Raw genomic sequence first — 22,851 nt, forward strand, 5'->3', positions numbered from 1 at the left:
AAGTTTCTGCAAAGGAAAGGTTGACATCGACCTGAATGCAGCCGTACGGCTACCAAGGAAAGCCATACAGCTTTCTCAGAAACTTTGCGGTTGAAGAAAAATTCTTCGTGGTCCAGGACCAGGACGAGGACCTGGACCAGGACCACGACGAATAGCTTTCCTTGGTAGCCGTACGGCTGCATTCAGGTGGATTTCAAACTTTCCTTTGCAGTGTCTGTAGGTGTGTTCGCCCACACACTAAAAATGCATGGCCTATTTTGCAGCTCCCCGTTCACGGCCAATGAGTTTCGCGCCCAGGGACTCCGGCGGTGGTGGTCGGTGCTGCGAAAGCACGCTCCCGCCGCTCGTGGCCCCCGTGCTGGTCATCCCCGTGCTGATTCTCCTCTCTTTCCTCATCGCCTTCCTGCTGCCGCGGAAGCCCGCCCGCAACAAGACGCGCCTTCCCGACCAGCTCGCTGCGGCCTGCACCGGAAACGCAGCCTGCGTCCGAGCCGTGCACACCATGGCGGGCTCGATGGACCTCACGGCCGACCCCTGCTCCGAGTTCGAACGCTTCGCCTGCGGCAATTGGCGCGCTAGGAACCCGCGCAGAAGCAGCTACCGCCGTGAGATGATGCGCACCTACACGCGTCGGATCCACGAGGCCCTGCTCCTCCGCATTCCACCCCCCTCCGGCAATCTGGCACAACGCAGTCGCCACGAGACGAATGGCGGCACGAGTAACATGGCGGCTTTCTATGGTAGCTGCCATGCCTTCCTAGAGGCGAGCGGGCAGCAGAACGCGACTGTCGCTGACGTCATAAACGCCATGCGCCTGTACCCGTGCCGGGCAGCGCCTGGAAACGAGAGTTCGGAGCAAACGGGTTTTCAAGGCTTGCTAGAGTTCGTCGTCGCCAACAGCTTTAGGAGCGGCCTGGCGTCCGTGGCCTCGGTGTTTTCCAGGGGTGGCACTACCTATCTGGACGTGGGAGAGACTCTGAACTCAACGTTTGGCAGCGTCGCCTTGGTCACGGAGTTCTTGAACGCAGTCACGGAGTTGAACGCAATGTTCGGAGACTCCACTGGCGACGATTACGCGAGCTGCGAGCTACAGAGATTGGACCGTCGGGCCCACGAGTGGCGTTCGCAGGTCAACAGGTCGGGCCCTTTCGTCCGGGCTGCCCTCGGAGAGTTGCAGCCAATGTTTGCGAATGTCATCTGGGAGCACGCGCTGAACTCGGTGGGCGATGGCCGCGTGTACGCACCGTTCAGTGTCGTGTACACGAGGGGCATGCGAGAGGTTTCCGAGATCATAGCCTTGCTCTCCAAAGGCAGCTTGAGGCGGGCCTGCATGTACGCGTCGGCGGTGCTGCTAGCGCAGGTGATGAAGTACGCCTACATCTTCCGGGGAGACTGCGCCCGCAACCGGACCTTGGCCGAACGCGTCGAGACGTGCCTCGGCGTGGCTGCAAGCTTCTTCAAGGACCTGCTGCCACGCTGGATCGCGACAGCCTTGATACCGAACGGCACGGCTGGCGCCTTCAGGGGCATGGTCGAGAACCTGAAGCACGGCGCCCTCCACAGCTCCGTCTATTCGGACATGGCGTGGATCAACGCCAGCGACTTCATGGTCCTCAACGTTGCTGTCGTTGGTAAGCAAATTTATTAATGAATTTTTCCATCCTGGGGGGAAAATAGTGCTCATTTCATATTACGGTAAGGCTGCGACACAATCCAGTCTTCAGGCACACATCTTCGTCGGGCGTCCTTTAGTTGGCAGTTGTCACAATCGCCTTCAGACAGTCATTCGTAGAGAATAGTCAGAATTTGTAACTGCAACGAAATGTCTGTAACGCGCAGGAAGAAATGCGTTGCTGTTGTTTTAGGAAAAAAACACCAGAAATACAGATAATTATCTACTAATGCGTAGCATTCTTATGCCGCTTGTCTTGAGTGTGTGTTTTTTGCAGCCAAACTTTTTGGTTTTCCTAAATCCTGTCCGACCAGTTATCTCCATTTACGCGATAATAACGACTAGAAGTGGAACTTTCGCGAAATCTGCATTATTATGAAAATGCAAGGCGTTACACGGTTCGGTATTTTCCGTATTTTATACATTTTTCTTATTTTTTGGTGTTTCAAAATTTTTCTACCAATTATCTCATTTACGCTAATATAATGATTATAGGTGGAACTTCCGCAAAACTTGCATTATTGTGGAAATCCCCTGCGTTATACGTTTTGCCTTTTTCCGCAATTGTTGAATATTTTTCTTATTTTTTAGTTTTTAAAAATTTCGTCCTACCAGTTATCTCCATTTACGTTATTATCAGGATTACATTTGGAACTTTCTCGAAATTTGCGTTATTGTGGAAATGCAGGGCGTTACACGGTTGTCCATTTTCCGTAATTATTTTACTATTTTTTGTTATTTTTTTAGTTTCTCAAAATTTCGTCCCACCAGTTATCTCCATTTACGTTATTATCAGGATTACATTTGGAACTTTCTCGAAATTTGCGTTATTGTGGAAATGCAGGGCGTTACACGGTCCTCCATTTTCCGTAATTATTTTAATATTTTTGTTATTTTCTTAGTTTCTCAAAATTTCGTTCAACCAATTATCTCCATTTACGCTATTGTAACGATTACAGGTGGAACTTTCCCGAAATCTGCAATATTGTGGAAATTCCATGCGGTATACGTTTTGCTTATTTCCGTAATTTTGTAATATATTTTTAATTTTTGTTTTTCAAAAAAAAATTGTCCGGCCATTTATCTCGATTTACGTTATTATCAGGATTACATTTGGAACTTTCACGAAATCTGCATTGTTGTGGAAATGTAGGGCGTTACACGTTTCGCCATTTTACCGTAATTATTTTATATTTTCTAATTTTTAGTTTTTCAAAATTTAGTGCGACCAATTATCTCCATTTACGCCACTACAGCGATTACAGGTGTAACTTCCGCGATATCTGCATTTTTGTGGAAATGCAGGGCGTTACACGTTCCTGGCTGTAGTGGTACTCGGCAAAGAATGCTACGCATTAAAACAAACCAGCTTCTTTCCACCCTGTGAAGGTGTACGACCAGTGAAGCTGTTTGTGGGTTCTTGGATGGCCACAAACTACCGTTCAAACACCGTAGTGGTGCCGGGGAAGCGTTATTGCAGCCTCGCCAACGTCTTACGTTTTCCGCCTGGCGGTTGGCGGCTGCGGCCGGATCGTCGTTGGTCTCCTTCCGTTGTCTTCGCGCCCATTGCAGCTTCTGGGGTGCTATTCCAGAAGGCCCGAGATTGAGCCAAACTCGGGAAACAACGAGTTCTAGCGACGCCCACGTAACGGAATGATAATATTTCGAGGCGGAGTTCAAGCGCTTTAAAAATGCAATTCATGCTATTTGTTGATTATTGGCGTGACGTAATCGTCCAGAGCAGCGCGTTCCAAGGAGGCGTGACCAGGGCGTGACGCGTTTTGCACTGCTGTCTCTCGTTCCACTGCTGCACCGGTGGCGACTGGGGGCAAGCAAATCCAACTTCAGTACTTTATCGCGCTTTTATTTTAATAATCTGTATTACACTACAAAGTTCATTTATTTTTTTCATTTTAGGCGTTCTTACGAGCTTTTTGTTTGCAATTTGCCGTCCTAAGCAGCCGTCTCTGCCCATTTCTGCCGTCGGTGGCAGACAATGCAATCACGTGACTAAGGCCGACGGGCAAAAAAAAGAAAGCGAGTGATGGAAACGCGCCACATTCAACGGAATGGCTGCTCGGTGCTATCGAAACCATCCGTTTACTTTCAGATACGAAATTTCGTGGAACCACTTCAGCCTGCTTACGTGATCTGAAGGCGAAAGCTTGGCGATTCTTAATAACAACCGATACATTGCACTTGCGATTACTTATTAGCAACTGATAATAGTACTTGCGGTAATTCTTAATTGATATATTGCGCTTGAGTATTTTTCCTCGCTTTTATTTCTTCGTCATTGGGCATGAATTTTGGCATTCGGCGGGATTCTTTTCTGCTATACTGCGTTTGCATCAGTTTATTCTCTTTCATTTCGTAGTGAACTCGCCAGCAAGAAGACTGGCACACAGCGCAGCCTCCCTGTAATCGTGGTTCTGCGCAGCTGGTGTGCACCTGTCATTCTCATGTGCCATCACGTTCATGTGTCACGCATTATTCTACAACTTTTATTTTCCAATTCACAGTTTTGTGAATTTTCAAAATGGAGCCCACTCGCTCCTCAAAGCTCTCAATTGCGGGTAAGTCACCCAATTGGCCATGTGCTACGAAGGAAGGAATAGCAACAACCACAGCTTTTCAAATTTGTTTCCTTTATTTCACTTTCCTCTTCACAGTTCTTGTTCGACGAAGCTCTCCACAGTCGTTGTTTTTTTTTTTATGGACTATATACCTTCACTTTTCTTCTGGCGTCACGCTGTTTCTTTCGGTCTCAATCTTCCCTTCACAGGGTTTTCATGATCCGTTTCCAGCCAGACCACAAAGACGCTGGACAAAACCCGTTGAAATGCGTAAAGAGCACCTCCGATAATAGACACACGCCGTTGATTATATACCATCCTACGAGTAAAGTTTTCGCAAGAACGGTGTGACACGAAACGCCTCAAGAAAACCGCCTGCCGCGCTGACGATAAATGAAGCGCACGGTCATGCAACGCCACATCGGAAAGTTTGCTAGCAGACAATAACGGAAGTACGTACGGCCACTAAATGGAAACCTTCTTTCCATCGAGCGGTCAAGCGTACGCTCGGGATGCAGACAGATAAACGCATGGTAGGGTTGCCATGTCCGGCTAACCACCTAAAAAAAGGCGAAAGACTTGTCTAGAGTAATCCTATAGCGCACACACCGGCTGACTGTCGACTGAAGGCGGTCGCTCGTGCGGTCGCTACCAACGCTTCCGTGGAAGGTGTCCGTCACGTAAAACCGCAGCGCGCGCAGCACTTGCTCCTCGGAAGTTATGAAGCGAAAGCTGCCTCAAAGTCGTCGCAAAAGGGGTCGGGTGTCAGATGGCTGCACAGCCAATGCACAGTACTTTCGAGAGACAAGAAAGGGCTTGAAATTCCTCCTCCGCTAAAGAAAATCTCTGTCGGCATAGATATATATGCCTGCTACGGCGACCGTGAACCATGATCTATGCCGCAGCAGCCGTCAAAACGAGCGTTACGAGTTCAACTCGGCCGCGCAATATCTCTCCCGAGTTTCTTCCGAGTTCTCGTGTCAATCACACACACCCAGCCCATTCGTGGGCGCAGCGTAGCAACCGAAGCCCCACCCAACTATGGCTGCCATAGCGTCCACATCGCCGATAGGGTAGCGTCGCAGCCACAAAGTCACTTGCATTAGACGCTCCGGTAGCAAAGCTTAGCAGAAAACAATGAACCAATGACGTCCCCAGGCCAGCGTCAGCCAATTGCTGCCACAGTCACGGGGGGGGGGGGGGGGGGGAGGGGTTCGGTCCGAACAGTGGAGATCAGTGGGTCCGAACGAAGTGCTCGCTCTAGCCCGGACGATAGGAGCGGCCAAGACGACAAGATTTTCCCACGGCAGCCGTATTCATACACAGGAAAAACAGAATCGACGACAGATGACACACCTTCCACGTCTAAAACGCGCTCGTAAAATGTTGAAACCCCTCATGAAAATGGACGTTGAGTTTTAATAGACCCCCTATTGTGTTTCTATAGTCAATAAAAAGTCAATTAAACTCATCGTTTATAGATTGTGCTCGTTAAAAAGTCAACAAACTTTGTATTGCAAAACCTCAACCAGCTTTTTATTGCCTTCAAGACATTGAGTTTTAATACATTCGTATTGCTTTTTACAGAGTGAACCAAATCTCCCATCTTAAAAACTGCGGCCAATATAAAATCAACGAACTTTTTATTGCAAAAATGCAACATGAATTTTATTGCCTTCGCTATATTTAGTTTTAACAAACTTTGTATTGCCTTTCTATAAAGTCGTTTGAACTCTGAATGTGTGGACTGCGGTCATTAGACAGGCAATAAACTTTTTATACCGAACACTCAGCAAGAATCTTGTTACGTTCATTATGTTGAGTTTCAATAGACTCTGTATTGCGTTTCTATAGCCCACCCACGGAAGTCTGGTAGCTTATCGGTGCATATATGTGGGGTGCTATAGCGCCGCCTGCCCCGCCTCACCAACCAAGATCGCGCGATGGACGTCCCATCACTTCGTCTTGGGAGCACTTGGGAGCGGTGGCGCCTGAGATGGCGGAAATCGCCACCGGAGAGTTCGAGCCCCTGCAAAGCTCCTCTATTAAAACTTGCCAGAAAACCTGACTCACAGGCAATAGGATATTACGACTATACTCAATAAGAATTTTATAGAAAGGTAATAGAGATAAATTTAATAAAAACTCATCAGACATTCTGTTCAGACCTAGCTGATATGCAACAGGTTGTGATCACTGGGCACAAGAATTTTATAGAAATCTAATTGAGAAAAATTTAATAGCAACCCGTCAGAAACTGTATTCAAAGCTGACTCAAACGCAACAGGTTGATACGACCATACTCAATAATAATTTTAAGAAAGCTAATCCAGGCAAATTTATTAAAAACTCATCAAAAATTCTCTTCAAGCTCACGAAACACGATGTTACGACTATACTCAATAGGAATTTTATAAAAAATAATTGCCATAAATTCAATAAAAATCCGTCAGAAACTGTATTCAAACCTGATTTCCACGCAACACGCTGTTGCTACTGTACTCAGTAAGAATTGCATAGAAAACATATTGAATATATTTGATAAAAACCCCATAAGAAACTCATAAGAAATACATTCAGAACCAATAAGGCCTACTGACTTGGCTCTATAGACTTTTAATTGAAACGCGGTGGCCAATTTGTAATGGAAACTCAATCGAAATATTCTGCAGAATGTGGCCAAAATGTTTATAGGATTCTTTTGAGCAATATATATGACAAGTCTATTAAATCTCGGTAAACATTGTGGTGAGGAACACGCTCATGACACGCTAAATAGGGGCGATGTCTGTTACTACGCCCGCCGTCCGCACGTAAACAAAGCCGGTCAGTCAGACAGTCGAGAGAAGGGTGCGTTCCTTTCGCTACAGTGAACTTCCTCGCTTACTTGTTTTGGGCTTGCGCGAAGCTGCACTGGAGCCGCCCTCAAACCACGTAGCAAACAGATTTCAGTGGAAGAACAGAACACCGAGAAAATCGGAGCCGCCCCGCGCCGCTTTACAGGGCGGAGCTTTTAAAGGCTGGGACCAGGCCGGAGTTTTGAAAGGAATAGCTGGGTTGTCTACTTTGCATAACGGAGTGCATATTGCAACTCGATTCTAGACGACGGCGCTGCACGCGGATGTTCGTGCAAGCTGTGCTTTTTCAACGTGAGCGGCCTCAACTGGGCGCGCTGATAATGCTAAGCGTGCTCCGTGCGAGTGCGCCGTTATTGCTTGAGGTTTATCGGATGCTGTACTATCACTACTTTGTTAACTCGAGAAGCTCGCAGAATGATGCAAAGGAACAGTTCTCTCTGCTGTCCAGCTGTTATTGGACACGACACCACGTGCGCTTGGCGGCGACCGTATGCGCAGCAGAACCATTCACGTATAGATAATTTTCGGTACGCAGAAGACTGCAGCGTCACATATCCGTCACTGTCGAAGTTTGTGCATAAGTGTCAAAGTCAAATGGTAGAAGTAAAGTGTGAATGTAAATGAATGCACGCACATTTGCATTCATGTGCGCTTAGCTTCTCTAGAATCTCTAATGAAGTGTACGACTGTATTATCACCCACATTATTCATTAGTCCGTTATCCACAAGGAAAACGCGACATATATACACATAGCCATAGTTTATCCCTATACTTTGCCGGAACAAATACTTTCAAATTTTCATACTTTCCACGCATGGTAGACGGCTGGAACAAATTGCCAGAAAGCATTTTTAGTGGAAATTTCACGAAAGCCCTACACGAACATTTTAGCAACTTTTAATTATTGACGTTTTTGATTTTAGCGACGCTTCACTAAGTTGGGCTTGATTACCGCGCTTTCTATTCTTATTTGGATTGAAAACCCTGTTATGCCTGTACGGAAATGTAAAGGCCTGTTTATTTCGTATATCTCCTTGCGAATTTCGAGTTGATGTTACTCCATTTTTTTTATTGCATTGTATAGTATTGCTGTACGACAGAAGCAATACATCATGAACCAACATCTGTCGTACATCATGTCGTACATCATGAACCAACTAGCCAGAAATCAAGTCCTACTATAGTATTGCGTTGTATGTGCGTGTAAATTTTTTTGTTTTGCCCGTCCTGCTTGGACCATTTACTTGGTCGGCAGTATTATGTAAATAAATAAATGAAATAAATCAATAAATGTGAGGATGCTGCTGCCTTCGAAATCGAGGTCAGCGTCTGCAGTGATTTCAACGGTCGAAGCGCACACGATTCGAGATGTTTATTTGCAAACTCCTCTGGCGGAGCTGGGAATGCTCGTACGGTTGCTATCTTTTCGTACGCAGTGCCCTCGTGAAGCAAATGCATTGTTAAAGTTCACCTTCCCACGTTCCAGGCGAGAGCCGGCTCACGGACGTCGGAGGGAGACAGCGCACCGCAGATGCTCCGACAGGCTACAGCGAGCAATTCCTCTTGAACGTGGTCCGCGCCAGTCAAGACCACGTTGGCGTCGACTTCGACGAGGGTGCCGCGGAACGACAGCTCAAAGGCGAAATGGCCTTCTTTCAACTAGACGGCCAGCCGTTCGTCGCGGTGCCGGCGAATTTCCTCATCGCGGACGCGTTCATTGCCGATGACTCGGTGGCGAGCGTCGACTACGCCTCTGTCGGCGTCCGGCTGCTGTTGGACTGGCTTGTCAGCAAGTTCGGGCGCGAAGCTGGGACAGCGAGCCAGTCGACCCCCCTGGGCCGCCGAGTGCGCTGCGTACGCGACGCGGCGTCGGCGCTGTTCGGCAGACAGGTCGGAGTCAAGGAAGGCCTGCTCCTGGTCTTCGCAGACTGGGCTCTGCACGTGGCATCCGTGTCCGCTGAGGCGCATCGACGGAATCGCATCGGTCGCACCACCGAAGTGGGCTCGGCGCACGAAGTCGTCGAAGACACGGCTCGCCGCATAATTAGCCGCAAGCTTTTCTACCTGCGCTGGTGCCACGCTCTGTGCGGCGAGGAAGGTGCGCTGGCGGGCGCTTGCCGATTCAGCACTGCGCACTCTCGTGACTTCGCCGAGGCATTTGGCTGTCCCTGGCAGCAGGCGGCGAAGTGCTGAGGGAAAGTCACGCTTATTGATTATTTGTATATGAATGTTTTTTCCGCTTTTTATAGAAAGTGAACGTTGGTGCTTTGAAATACTTTCAAGGTATACCTTGATACGGCATTATTGAACGCAAGAACTTCACATGCAAGGACTCTGCGTATAGTTCTACTCGGTATTTTTTCTTTTTCTACAGGATATGCCTTTTGGATCGTTTACATTTCGTTTTTGTGTTGTAATTGTTGGATTGCACCAATAATAAATGCGACCCAGAGGTGTCAAGTTCCTTCCAAGGACGTCCTTCGCGCGAGTGATGGATATCTAAGCTAAATTCTGCGCATTACTGCAAGAACCGTGGCCACTGCGCGAGATTTTTTACGATAGCACGTTGGGCACTATAAAACTCCGAATGTTAGTGTACATTGGCACTAGTCGCTTCAGAGAAGAAGAAAGTGATTGTTGGGGGGTGAGGGATGGGGAGATAGAGGCCGGTAACTGTCTGGCGTGGCGCCGACACCTCAACCGGCCGAGCGAGAATGAGGAGAGAGAGAGAGAGAGAGGGAGGGTTTTGGGTGGGGGGGGGGGTGGAGAGAGTGGGTGAGGGGGAGTAAAGGAGGGCGAGTAACAGTCGAGAAGGATAAGGAGCTTAGAGAGAAGGAAGTAGGGTGAGGGGACTAGTGGACTAGTCCGAAGTTGGTTTAGGCTGTTGATGTGAATCCTGCGTGCAGAGAAGAGACATTACGAGCTGCTGGAAGGAGGGTGCCATGCCGATGTTAAACAAAGAGAAGCCTTCAACGCAGCTTTTATGTAGCCTCGATGAATAGAATGTGAGGGAGAGATACCTTAACCTTGAGATAACCATGATTCAGTTAACGCTAAAGTTTGTCTTGACGACGTAGTCCGCAACCATATACTTCGACAGGTATACATTTCGGTTATGCTGGGGGTAATAACTGCGCCGGGTTAGATGGTCAGGTGGGCAACCTCCTGAAATTGACGTCGCAACTTCAACCTTACCTCGTGTGGTGAGGGTTTGGTGGGATCAAGCGCTATGACGTCCCGAGTGGGTGAGGTCGGGGCTTTCGACCTCAACATCAGCCAACGAATTTGAGGATGGGCGAGGTTGGGGCTGGAGCTGAGGTTGAAGGGAGATCGAAAAGCAGTGCACTTAATTTTCCGCGTGGCCACCATCCTCCTGAGATTTTATCATAATGCACAATCCACCAACCTCCAAATTCACCACGAACATCAATGCATACATACTTAAGGGACGTGACGACATCCACACAGTCACTAACATCACGTCCATAAAGCCAGGGTGTCGAACCGGAATCGGAACCCAACGAAAACCGGATCCGACCCGAAATTTCGCTCGCAACTGTAAGTGAAGCGAACCATTACTTTTTCAGCCATTTTGGAACTGAACGTGAACCGGAACGAATCGAAGCAACCGTTCCGAAGCGGTTCCGGGAACAGTTAGTGAAACGGTTCTGGGATCGGCTAGAGTGAACAGAAAAATATCGAGTGGGTCGACCAACCTCGGTATACAATTTAGGTTCCTTGGCATTTGAAAAATTTGCGGCGCTCTCCATATGAACCCATCAGGAAATTTACTTGCGCACAAAAAGCCAGCGAAAATTCCTGGGTGACACGATGAAAAATTTGTATTTTTCAAAATTCTGCTCGACCAACTATCTCAATTTACGCTATTATGGCGTCTAAAGGTGGAACTTCCGCAAAATCTCCATTATTGTGGAAATGCAGGGCGTTACACTGTCCTGGCTCTGATGGTACTCGGCAAAGGATGCTACGCATTAAAATCACGAAGAGAGAAAAGTTTGTGAAACTGCAACGCGAATGTGTCAGGTGCCCGCTGGTGCCCGCAACGGTGTCAAAACGGGACATAGCTTTAATAGCCTCCTCTTCCCGTGCGCGCTCGCTGCTTTTGCTGTATATAAATGCTAATATTTTACGCGACAAAATAGTTCGAGGACTGTCAGACGGCTGTTTATGTCCCTCCTTGATTTGTGCCGCACTGTGGCGTCTTTTTAGGCGGAAGCTTTAGATCTATGTTCCATGGAACGCAGTCACACCCTGATGGGCCTTCTTTTCCCGACGGGCCCCAGCTCCATCCAGCAGGAAGAACTCCGACTTGTCCTGGCCTTCCTCAAGGAGACCAGGCTCATACAACGGCTGTAGCCCAATGCCTGCCGGCCAGCCTTACGCACTCCTTATCTCTTTCTCTCCCTCTTTCTCTGTCCCCATTTGTTCTCACCTATCCCCTTTCATTCCCCTCTCCCCTTTCCCCGGACTGGGTTGTATGCTGGTGAACTCCCAAACGAGTTCAAAATATCCCCAGCACACTTCTTTTCCGCTTTCTATATCAATAAAGCACTAAAGCTAAACTGTGAGGTATAAAAATAGGAGCGTGCGCCGGGAAAGGGAAACAGTGCAGGAGGAGTTTACGCCGCTGCCACACATGCGATGCGAGCTACCTTGAGAAGTGAGCGTACCGACGGCGAGCAGGAGGCTCCTGGTGATGGCGAACGAGCAGAACGATCTTTGGAGCGGGCTGTCCAGGGGGCTGGTCCAGTGGTCACGGACGCGCCCGCAAAGAAGTTCAACAGAAGGTTCAACAGAAGGTATCGAACTAGGCTTTCTCCTTCATATTCTTAGGAAATTCTAAGAGTCTCCCGTAATTTTCTAAAGCAAAGCTTTACTACTTTCGTCCAGCGGTTTCGCGGTGGATTTGCAATTTCACCTTTTGACCGCAGACACACCCCTCGAAGCGCATCGCGTGATTCGCCGGACCCGCTTTCGGCGCTGCGCGAAGGCCCCGTTTTAAGTCGTTCTGCTCAGATCGAGCGGCGGCTGCCGCCGCGATTTCATGCTGATCAGCTGATCGGCATCCGACCACACCTACAGCATCCCATGCATGCGCCGCTGAGTCGTCTCGGGGTACGTGACTCGTGTCGCACCCGGCGAAGAGGAACGGCGCGTTCGCCGTGAATAAACGCCGCGTTCGCCGGGCCTCCTCCTGTGAGCATTGCGCAGGACCGAACGGCTTTGAGACGTGGTCAACAATACAGCTACATCAGAGGTTAACCAAGCGACACCAAGACTCAACCAGACTAAGCCAAGCTTTTGCTTTGCATATCCAAGGTTAGCTGAGACAAGCCGCAGCCATTTTTTCCCGCTTCAAATCGAGGAAAGCTGACTGACCCGAGTGATTAACGCTGTGCACTCGCACTTAATAGTTTTACCATACCGTGTGTTCCGTACGTTCCCTGTGTACCTTATGTACCGGGACCCGACAGGGCCCTGCGTATTCGTACCGGTATGGGGGCTTAGTTCCGCTAACGGGGCGCCCCCGCCCCGCGCCATGTGAACGCATTCGTTCCGGTGGGGGGTACGCGTGACGCTCCTCGCCGTGCCAGCGCGCGCAGGCGCAGTCGGCTGCCGGTACGCACGGTACATACCGAACGTACGGAACACACCGTGCACTAAAACCCTCTAACATGACTTGCAACACGAGAGCTGCGGCCGGAGGGGCTTCCCGGGCGGTGGTGGACACGCGCAGCGAAGCGCTTCGAAACTGTGAAGAGAACGGTCAGTTTTTCTGTTTATCACCGGCATCCCCGTGTGTCTGTGTTCAGCAACCGATTGCAGAACGCTTGAATGTGCCCGATGGAGTGCGCCTGATATACTTCGGCGCAGAGTATTGTGACGCGTAGTGACTTCCTTGCTATTATCGCATTAAGCGTGTACGTGTGCTTATGGCTCCTTAAAGCCAGAGGTCTTTTTTTCTCCATTTGTTGTGCGCGTACATACATTAATGTTCTTCTTGTTTAACCAAATAATTAGCTTACTGGTAACTGCATAAAAAAAGGTATAGAGTCAGAGCCCTTATGGCCATATAAACATTCGAGATGCAACGTGTCCGAAAGTGGGCATGCACGTGCAGGCTCACGTGCGTGTGTTGCAATTTTTCTATAGCGATGACCAAAGCCATTCCATTCGCTTCCTTCTCTCGTACGTGAATTTTCGGCCCCGAGAGCTACTGAGGTTTTGCGGACGCATTCACACTGAAGCAATGGGTACAAGCGAGTATTCACGTACGTGCAAAAGCAGCATTTTCTTTTTCATGAATGCGGGCTAGAGGAAGACCACAGAAGAGCTCACTTGTTTGCGCATGTTTTTGCGAACGACTGAGTGAGTGAGTTAGTGAGTGTCGTCTCCAAACGCGTAGCCAGTGCTGTAGGTGCAGGTCAACGAAGACGGCTGAAGTGTGGGGACGGGTTGGCCTATATAACGGTATATTTCGGGGTTGAGAACACAAGTAAACCACTGACGCCATCAGCAATTGCTTAATAACGCAAAGAAAGTGCCGCTTAAAAGTGAAAGCAGCTATCGTCAACACGAAAATTTTCCGCACTACGATTTGTCACCACAAATCGCGAATGGTGAAATGCGATTGGCAAAGCTTGCTTAGGCGTTTTTGTGCGTGTGTGCGCAAGACAAAACGACGCGAAAACATGGAAATGTGAAGTAAGTGTATCTGCAAACTGTTTGTCCGCAGACATCTTTATAAGGACCCAAACTTCGGTTCTTAACCAAGCCCAAACATATTTCCAGGCACACAAACATTTCAGAAACGTCTGTACCTTTACCTGGGGGTAATGTGCCTTTATTCGCGCAAAAAAGCGAAATGAAATTTCAAACCAGTAAAAAATTGATAAAAGTATCATATATGATGCAGTGGGCTCTTCTGCTATCCCCTTCCCAGCTGCAGAAATTTTACGTCGGGCCATCACACTGCCATGAGGGTAGGTGTGTTGCACTCTCGATTTCGGTTGGAATGTTTTGACATGGTGCGCAAACGCCGCGCGGCTCTCACACAACGCGCACACACACGCGCACCCGCACGCACACGCACACGCACACACACGCACCGGATTTAGTAGATTGGAAGAGCTTTGCTTATTAGCTCCTCCTTCAAGGATTCTTTCAACGTGCTGCATGCGTGCTTGTCTCTCGCTCTCCTCCTTGTTAGGCTATGCCACATCGCTGCGACCTCGCTACCACATTTCGTCCAATGAAAGCCGCGACCAAGGCCAGCTTTGCTGTTAAAATGGGGGGAGGACAGACACAGCGTATACTGCTGAACGTGAAGCTGCTCCAAAATGTACACGCACCAACACGTCCAGCTTGCCCCTTTGGATAAAATGATCTTTATACCTGAAAATTATGTCCCGAATACTCTTGCCCTCAAATGTACGAGAACTTCAGCAGCAGCGGTGCGGGCCGCAAGGCATTCTGATGGGCCAGACGACGCCGGCAATAGCAAAAACCCTACTCTAAATCTTCTTCTTTAATACTATTTGTCACCGGTCAAGGGTATTCACTAAACTACAGCCCCACTGCATTTAACAATCGGTTAGGTTTCTTTGAGCGAGAGGGTTGTGCTCTCGTGCCTTCATTAACTAACATGTTTGCACGGGGCCTGTAATTTGTTAGGAACAAAGAACAGAACGTTGTAATTTGCCCGGTGTCGAAACCTTTTTCGGCGGAGGGGAAGATTATGAATGGAGGCTATAACGATGACCTTTCTCTTCTGATGTCTTTCAATGGCCCACAGTTTCGTATATTACAAAAGCGGACAAAGAGGATTGGACAGACGAACGAGCACAAGCGCTAACTTCCAAATGAGGTTTAATCAGAAAGGCGCGAATCGAATTCACAAACGGGACAGGAAACAATTCGCACCCGCCTGAATAAACCTCTGTTGGAAATTATCGCTTGTGCTAGTTCGCTGTCGAATCCTCTTTGTTCGCTTTTTGTGATTTACGAAGTCATAGATCACTGACACCAGCTATTCCAAGCCCACACTCTACTGAACGATTTGCCAATGGGCTTGCCTTCGACTGGTGCGCTAGTCAGCTTAATGCTTGTTCAAACGCTCCGCGACGCGACCGACACTATACGACACGGGAAGTGTACCCGCTGATGACAGGCCTACTTGCTTATTGAGGTCAGGATTCACAAAACGAGAGCAACATTTATTCAAATCATTTGACAAACAGGAACTTCTGACAGTCCTTTTTCAGGGTTTGGAATGTGCGGGCTGGTACGGCAGCAGCGGTTTGTTTTCTCCAATTTTTCGAGCGGACAAAGCACAACGCCAAGATTCTGAATTAAAAGGACCGTTCTATGGAACCTCGTGAGCGACCTCGAGTGGTTCGAGCCAACAGCGGAAGCTCCCAATTACCCCGAAACAACATTTCGAAAACCACTTTTTTCGGTGTCGCAAAGTATCAGGAAGTCGTCTTTGATTTTAGATTATAGAAGCAAATTACAGAAATTATAGAAGCAGCAGAGGTACCCGGCAGTGTGTGTAAGGGTTGTGCACCGACTCCCCCTTTTTGGCCCCACGAGAAAAAGAGCGGAAGCTTTAGCGCGAACCGTCATCACATAAGCAGTATTGTGCAGGATTAGAAAGTAGGCTATGTGTATTATCTCTGAGTTTTTTTTCTCTGGTCATTCCTGGTGTATATAAGTTCGTTGAGTTTCCGTTAATAAATGCTGATGAAAGCCAGCGCTTTCGTTGTTCCGTTTTTGCTTCGTCCCCGTCTACACTACTGCGCTGTAAATGCTTGTAGGGAATTAGCAACAAGCCCTACAGGTGATTATTAGTTACTATCTCAAATGCGCGAACCGAAAGTCCTAGACTGGAAGGCCTGTAGCGCTTCCAGCACAACGTACTTGCCGCCTAATCCCTCGTTTTTTCTTTTTTTTTTTGAGTTCACGTTTTGTGTGCGCACATATACTTTTGTTGATACCACCTGTTCACGCCGTGCACGATAAGCGTCATCACTCACTGATATTGGTCGAGGCTCGCACATTATTGGTGACTATTTCTGAGCTTATATAATAGGTAAGGTTGAGTTCCCAAACTACACTTGCGGTTGTATTTTTTTCACGCTCAGCTTTCTATGCCTCACCGATGGTGACGTCCCGTAAAAAAAAAACGCACTGCAGGAAAGCCAACTTTACACACCGCCTTTCACTAAATGGTAACGATGATAAGCGAAGACACATCAAGCGCCCCAAGAAAACAACGCGCCCGTGCACGTCGGAAACGAAACCGACCAGCCGACGTCTATCCGACTGCGCCTCTCCGACACAGTGGAAGCAGTTTGGATTTAAAGCGAAGCTTGCTTGGTCTCAATGATGGCGACCATGCCGTCACCGAAACTCTGTGAACGCCTACAAGCCCAGTGACAGCGAACGAATCCCTCAGAAGGAAGCCGAGCGTTTCAACCACCGTTGTCGCTAGACGTATAGTCGTTTGATTTTTAAGTGCAGAGCAATTTACTGGCTCGCGTAGCTCGTTCGCTGTCACAATGTCAAGCGACTGCCGCAATCAGGCGGCGCAGCGTGATAACGGACCCAAGTAGAGCCCCAGGGCGTTACCGATTAACGGACCCAAACCGAGGCTTCGAAAAACAAGCGGTTTATATAGTCACAACCGTTCGAAACTCCTGAACCGCTGGCGCTTGTCATACATCACCCCGTGTTTAAGCGCAAAGAAAACTGCAGGTATATTTAAGGCAGAATCTGTGTAAATAACCGGCAGCACCCGCGTGCATTTAGTTAGGAACGCCCGTTGGGTTGATTTTTACGACAGTAAGCGAAAAAAGTGGCAGCCAAAAACGACGCGTTACAAACTGGGCAGCAAGGCGCCTGCACGTGCGGTATGAAAGCAAGCACAAAAAGAAACAAACTACCGCCCGCGCTGTTCCAGGCAGGCGTCGCGCGAGCACTGCGGAGGCGGGAAATTTGAATCTCATTGGATAAACTTCCGTTCAGTTCCTCAAGACAGGAGTGAGATCGGGAGGCCAAGAGTGTGATGGGTGATAGCATTGACATTGACATTGTTTCATTAAGTAGTTCAGTACAGTATTTACAAAAACAACGTTTTACAGAAGGAGGCCTCATGAAAAAAAAAATGCGACAGGGGGACCTCCCTTTCCAAACGCAAACAAAAATACCATTAGGGAGGCGGTATACACAACGATAAAATAGAACACAAAGGCACAAATTCATATAAACAGTTATTCATTGGTAGTAAATTTGAGTACTGCGCATGTGCGCAGTAGGTAGTTCAAAACGTTATCAGCTAAAGTTATCATGCGGCCGGTCGGGCCACTCTAAAACTTCTAGTACACTCTAGCAAAGCTACACTCGCCCCCTCGAAAGCCCTCGAAGCTTCGGCAAAAGCTGAGCGGCGGAGGTTTATTTTTTGTATTTTCTTGCCGGCGCGCCGGCGATTGGGCGGACTTACCACCGCCTCGTTCGAGAGAGTTCCAGAATTCTCCACGGGGCGAATAGAATCGAAACTGAATGAATCGGGCGACTGTAACAAGAATTAGGCGCTGTACAATAATATGAAAAAACATATACGGTACTTTTAGACGTCGTACGCTCGAGTTTGGGACACACACACACACACACACACACACACACACACACACACACACACACACACACACACACACACACACACACACACACACACACACACACACACACACACGCACACGCACACGCACACGCACACGCGCACGCACACGCGCACGCACACGCGCACGCGCACCCGCACACACACACACACACACACACACACACACACACACACACACACACACACACACACACACACACACACACACACACACACACACACACACACACACACACACACAAAATCAATCATATGATTTCTGCGACCGCAGAAAGGAAACTTTCAAAGAAAGCAGCCCGCAGCCTCCTGCTTGTGAGATAGCGGCAGCACACTGAAACATTTCTGAACACAGAAATAAACAACAATGCAGCGATCAGGCGGATGCGGGACAAAAACAACAACTAGTGAAAAGCACCACCTCTTGAAAGGGCGTGGCGCTTGTAGTCTACAGTCAAACAAAGCGCGAGGCTCATGCAAATAGTTTTTGGTGGCCCATGGACATTAGCATGCTCATCGGGATGCACGACGGCGAATTTCTTGCGCACGTGTACGCGTTCCGGGGCAGCCTCACCACCGCCTTGTGTGAACAGTAAGTGCGTCCGGCGGCGCTTGCGTCTCGTCTCTCCCCGTCTGCGTGCCAGCGGCGGCAATTGAGAGAGCCGCGGAAGAGCCTTCCGGTTGTGTAAAACAACAACAACAACGGACGAGATCAAAGGGCAAGGCTTCGGGAAAGAAAAAAAAAACAATAGAATGGGGTAAAAGTGAACTGCGTGTTTAGAATGCGGCCAGTGCGGGCGTTCTCTGAAGTTTTGCGCGGACAGAAAAAGGCTTGAGTTTTAAGAGTACGGTGACGATGAAGACCGCACGCCTGCGGTTGCTGGTCTAGTGAAAAGTGGGGGCGCAAACTCCTGCGTGGGTAAGTGGCCCTTGAGAGGTGCTGAGGTGTGGGGAATGCGCGCGCGGTGTTTGACCAATCTTTGAATCTTGTACTGCTATTTTCAAGCTTCTTTCTTTTTAAGGATAGAAGCTTTCTTGAAGGACTTCCGGTGCCCTCCCCCATCTCTCCCTCCCCTGCCGTTGGTTTTTATTACTCGTGGGAATTGCGGCATTTGGCACGTCTGTCCGCTCTCACAGCGGTATGTAAACGAAGGCGCCAGTTTGAAGCCCCTCTGTCTTTCGATTGTTACTGACCCTAGTTGTATACATTTATAAACCGTTATGTGCTCTTGTAATGTCTGTGGGCGGCAAAAAGGGAAAAAGACGCGAGCACCAGCGTGCGACGCTCGCGTGTTATTGCGTCTGTTTAGGGAATTTGTTTTTTGTGGCTTGAAAACACCGCGCAGTTTTCAAAGTGCATTTGAACAAGCTGCCCCCCTCTGCGGTTTTGTTAACGTTATGTTATTGTGTATTATATTAATTTCTTGTGGTGGTGGCGGTGGTTAAAACATCTTTACTGAGCACGTAAACACGATCGATAAAGATGTTGAGCATGCTGGGAAAGGAATGTGGTCAGCCTCCTGTGTTCAGGAGGTCGCGGGCCTGCGCCGAATCCAGGACTCGTTGCACCAGGGCAAGTTGATCTTCCGGCACCGAGCTGGTCTGCGCAGGCTCCCACTGCTCAAGGAAAGGGGAGTGGATGGGGTGGGGGTAGTGGGGACATGAATATACAAGGTGGTAGATTGTGAGAGGGGTGCCACATTGTGGCAGTTGTGGGGGAAAATGGACGGAGATATGTGGGAGAGGATGGTTTGGTTGTAGAAGGTTTCTGTTTGTAGACGCCGGTATATATGAGCTTAGTGGTTGTAGAGACTGTGGTGTGGGGTAGGGTATGTTCTTCTGTTGTGTGTGTGTGTGTGTGTGTGTGTGTGTGTGTGTGTGTGTGTGTGTGTGTGTGTGTGTGTGTGTGTGTGTGTGTGTGTGTGTGTAGAACGCGAGGAGGGAGTTGTAGAGCGGAGTTAGGACCTGATGGTCAGGGATTAGACGCCAGGCGGTGTCGGTCCTTGCGGATGGAAGTGCCCGGGTGAGGAGATGAACGTGTTGCAGCACGGGGAAGGCCTGGGGTGGTGCAAGGCCAGCTTGATACAGACAACAGGCTTGTTGGGAGTCCCTAATGATGGCCAAGTATTTCTTGTGAGTTTATTTTTTGAAGCGGTCTCAAGTGATCGGTACACCTTTTTTTTTTTGCTGCTTACTCCCGCATCGCTTGGTCTTCGCCACGCGATTGTGAAAAGGGCAAAATCATCACACCTTTTTTAATGTCTGCTTTACGTTTCCACATAAGCCAATGTTTGTTTTAATGCCCTTTTTGCACGATCAAGGAAGATTATTTCCCAAGAAAATACCGTAAAGTTCCGAACGAACGCCCACCCAAACTACAGAGATATCAAGCGAAAAATACGGGATGGGCGAACTTGCGGGTCAGGTGCGATAAACCACAAAACCGAAACTGCGGAGGTATCGAGTAAAAAAATTCCAGATGGGCGAACTTTCGGGTCAAAAGCAGAAAGGACAAATAAGTGACTGCATGAAAACATGAATAGATGATTCTTGTTTATTTTGTTTACTCATCGTCGCTAAAGACATCGGGTGATGCGTCGCTGCCAGAGTCGAACACGCGCTGCAGCGCATCGTCCCCTATGCTCTCCCGAGCTTCGGTTCCCCTCACAGGTTCCGTGCTTGCAGAGGCCGGGCGCTCGCTGTCTTTAGAACCATCGATGCTTGTCGAGATGCCGCACTGGTTAAACGATGCCAAGACGGCATCTCCCCGCTCTTCCTTTTTCCCGTCCACAAGCCCTTCCTTCTTTCTATTCTTCCCATCTACTAACCCTCCCTCCTCCTCTTGCCAGTCACGCCGGACACGTTGTGTCTCTTTTGTTCAAAATCGAGACATCGGCGGTGTTCGAGGCCGCTGAAAGTTTTCGCGGTGGGCTTTCGGAGGCTTTCGAAGGCTCCGGGCTTCCGATACGTGGGCGATCCTTGGGGTTTTCAGTAAATTGAGTAAATTCAGTAAGGGGTGGGCGATGTTTCGAGAGTGGGCGTTCTCTCGCAAATTTACAGTAAACGCTATTCTGACCATGACTCTCGAATACAAACCCGCCGCGGTGGCTGAATGGCTAAGGCGCAGTGTTGCTGAGCCCAAGGACGCGGGTTCGACAATGGCAGCGGAGGCCGCTTTTCTGACGGAGGCGAAAAACAAAAACGCCCGTGTGTCAAGATTTTGGCGCGCTATAAAGATGCCCAGGTGGTCAAAATTAGACTGAAGCCCTGCACTACGACGTGCCTCGAAGCTCAAGTGTAGCTTCAGCCCGTAAAACACATAAAAAAAAATTACCCTCGAATACAAATGCAGCAAAAATCATGTAATGGCGGCCAGTAGCTGTCTGTTGCACAATGTAAAGACAGAGATGACGTAACAACACACTGTTAACCATCATAGGCAAATAATCACTAGGCACTCTCTGTCCGAACGAAATGCGTTCCCTTCCGTCGCGTTTGCATGGCTTCTTTGCAAAGCTTAAGAGCGACGCGGCGAAGCCCACTTGTATTTCGCACGTTCACATCACGTGAACGGGAAGCGAACGCGCTGCGTTTCCCCCCTTGTCCAGCAGCTGTAATGTGTGCGACAAGCGGACGGGGCTTTTCTCCGGCGTCGACTTTGAATCTGTCTCGGCATCTCTCGCGAACTGGCCCCAAGTGAAGGTCCACGCGGGACGCATTGCGCATTTGTTCCGGGAACGTGCATGGAATGCGACTCGTTCGGTGGACCTGAAACCTATCACTACAGTTCGAAGAGCCAGTTTCCCCGTTTCCGAGAGAAATACAGAGTTGTTTGCGAGCGCGAATAACGTGATCACAAAGACACGCGCGCATGCGCACGAAGAGAAGATTCGGAACGTACCAGTGTGGGCCTTGCTGCGTGTCCGAAGGACTTTTGGAAGGAAGGACATATCCGCCCGAAAGGTTTAAACCTAGACCCTCCCCTCCCTTTCAGGAGACTGCAACACTTCTGATAAACGATTTCACTCCTTCCTTCGCGTCTGGAAGCATTGCAAAGGTTACAGTTATCAACAGCACGGAGCGGCACTGCGTGGTTTGCACGTCGCGGCAGAACTATCCGCTTTCCGTTTCTGCTTTGCTTTGTGGATCTTTTCTAAAGTGGTTATCGAATGAGTTTATTACTGCAGCAGAACGGAAGCGGCCAATAGGCCCTACATTGCTATAACGACGTAATTTGAGCGCTCAATGAACGACGAAACTCGTGAAAGAGAGAAAAACCTTCTGAGCAGGCTTTCAAGTTGCCTAATGGGAATAGAGCAGTAATTTTTGGCTGAGGTACTTTGTGACCCCCTATTCTAAGTACTGGATGCTTTTGTTGACTACCTTCCCCAACCATTTAATATTTAGAAAAAAAAAAGTTGCAAAAAGTGTTTCAGGTTCCCTTTAAGAAACAAAAAGCCCCCTCTTCAGCGTTTGGCCCCTTGCTTGCTTAGACATGGTACACGAGATACGCATACAAGTTGTTCTACTTTCGCCCCAGCTGTTTCAAGGCGAAAGCCTTATATCTCACCCGCCGCGGTGGCTCAGTGGCTATGGCGTTGTGCTGCTGAGCACGAGGACGCGGGTTTGATTCCCGGCCGCGGCGGCCGCTTTTCTGATGGAGGGGGAAAGCAAAGACGCCCGTGTGTTCGAGATTTCGGCGCACGTTAAAGATCCCCAGGTTTTCAAAATTAATCCGGAGCCGTCCACTACGGCGCGCCTCACCGCCTGCGTTGCGTCGGTGCGTTAAACCCCACAATCAATGAATGAATCAATTAATCAATGAATGAATCAATGAATGAATCAATCAATCAATGAACGAATGAATGAACGAATGAATGAATGAATCAATCAATCAATCAATCAATCAATCAATCAATCAATCAATCAATCAATCAATCAATCAATCAATCAATCAATCAATCAATCAATCAATCAATCAAATAATCATTCAAAGCCTTATATCTCTTTGTTTCAAGCACGCGCGTTGTGAGGTTCAGAAAATC

At 48.7% G+C, this 22,851-nt stretch overlaps 1 protein-coding gene across 1 annotated transcript; it reads left to right on the forward strand.

Annotated features, from left to right (window-relative positions):
• The first annotated feature begins 272 nt into the window (after nt 1-272).
• On the forward strand, nt 273-9,451 carry LOC144140896 (uncharacterized). The gene is made up of 2 exons (XM_077672389.1): nt 273-1,631; nt 8,594-9,451. Exons 1-2 carry the CDS (start codon nt 281-283, stop codon nt 9,298-9,300), a joined length of 2,058 nt encoding a protein of 685 aa, XP_077528515.1. The 5' UTR covers nt 273-280; the 3' UTR covers nt 9,301-9,451.
• The last annotated feature ends 13,400 nt before the right edge of the window (nt 9,452-22,851 follow it).

The sequence above is a fragment of the Haemaphysalis longicornis genome, unplaced genomic scaffold, assembly GCF_048455015.1.
Source record: "Haemaphysalis longicornis isolate Haplotype H1 unplaced genomic scaffold, Haemaphysalis longicornis Haplotype H1 scaffold_548, whole genome shotgun sequence".
NCBI classification, from domain to species: domain Eukaryota; kingdom Metazoa; phylum Arthropoda; class Arachnida; order Ixodida; family Ixodidae; genus Haemaphysalis; species Haemaphysalis longicornis.

What these genes read in the sequence shown, in the direction of transcription:
- LOC144140896 (XM_077672389.1), top strand. Translation starts at nt 281, where the DNA reads ATGAGTTTCGCGCCCAGGGACTCCGGCGGTGGTGGTCGGTGCTGCGAA. An exon ending in CCTCAACGTTGCTGTCGTTG is followed by an intron (nt 1,632 to 8,593) that starts GTAAGCAAATTT and finishes CCCACGTTCCAG; the next exon opens with GCGAGAGCCGGCTCACGGAC.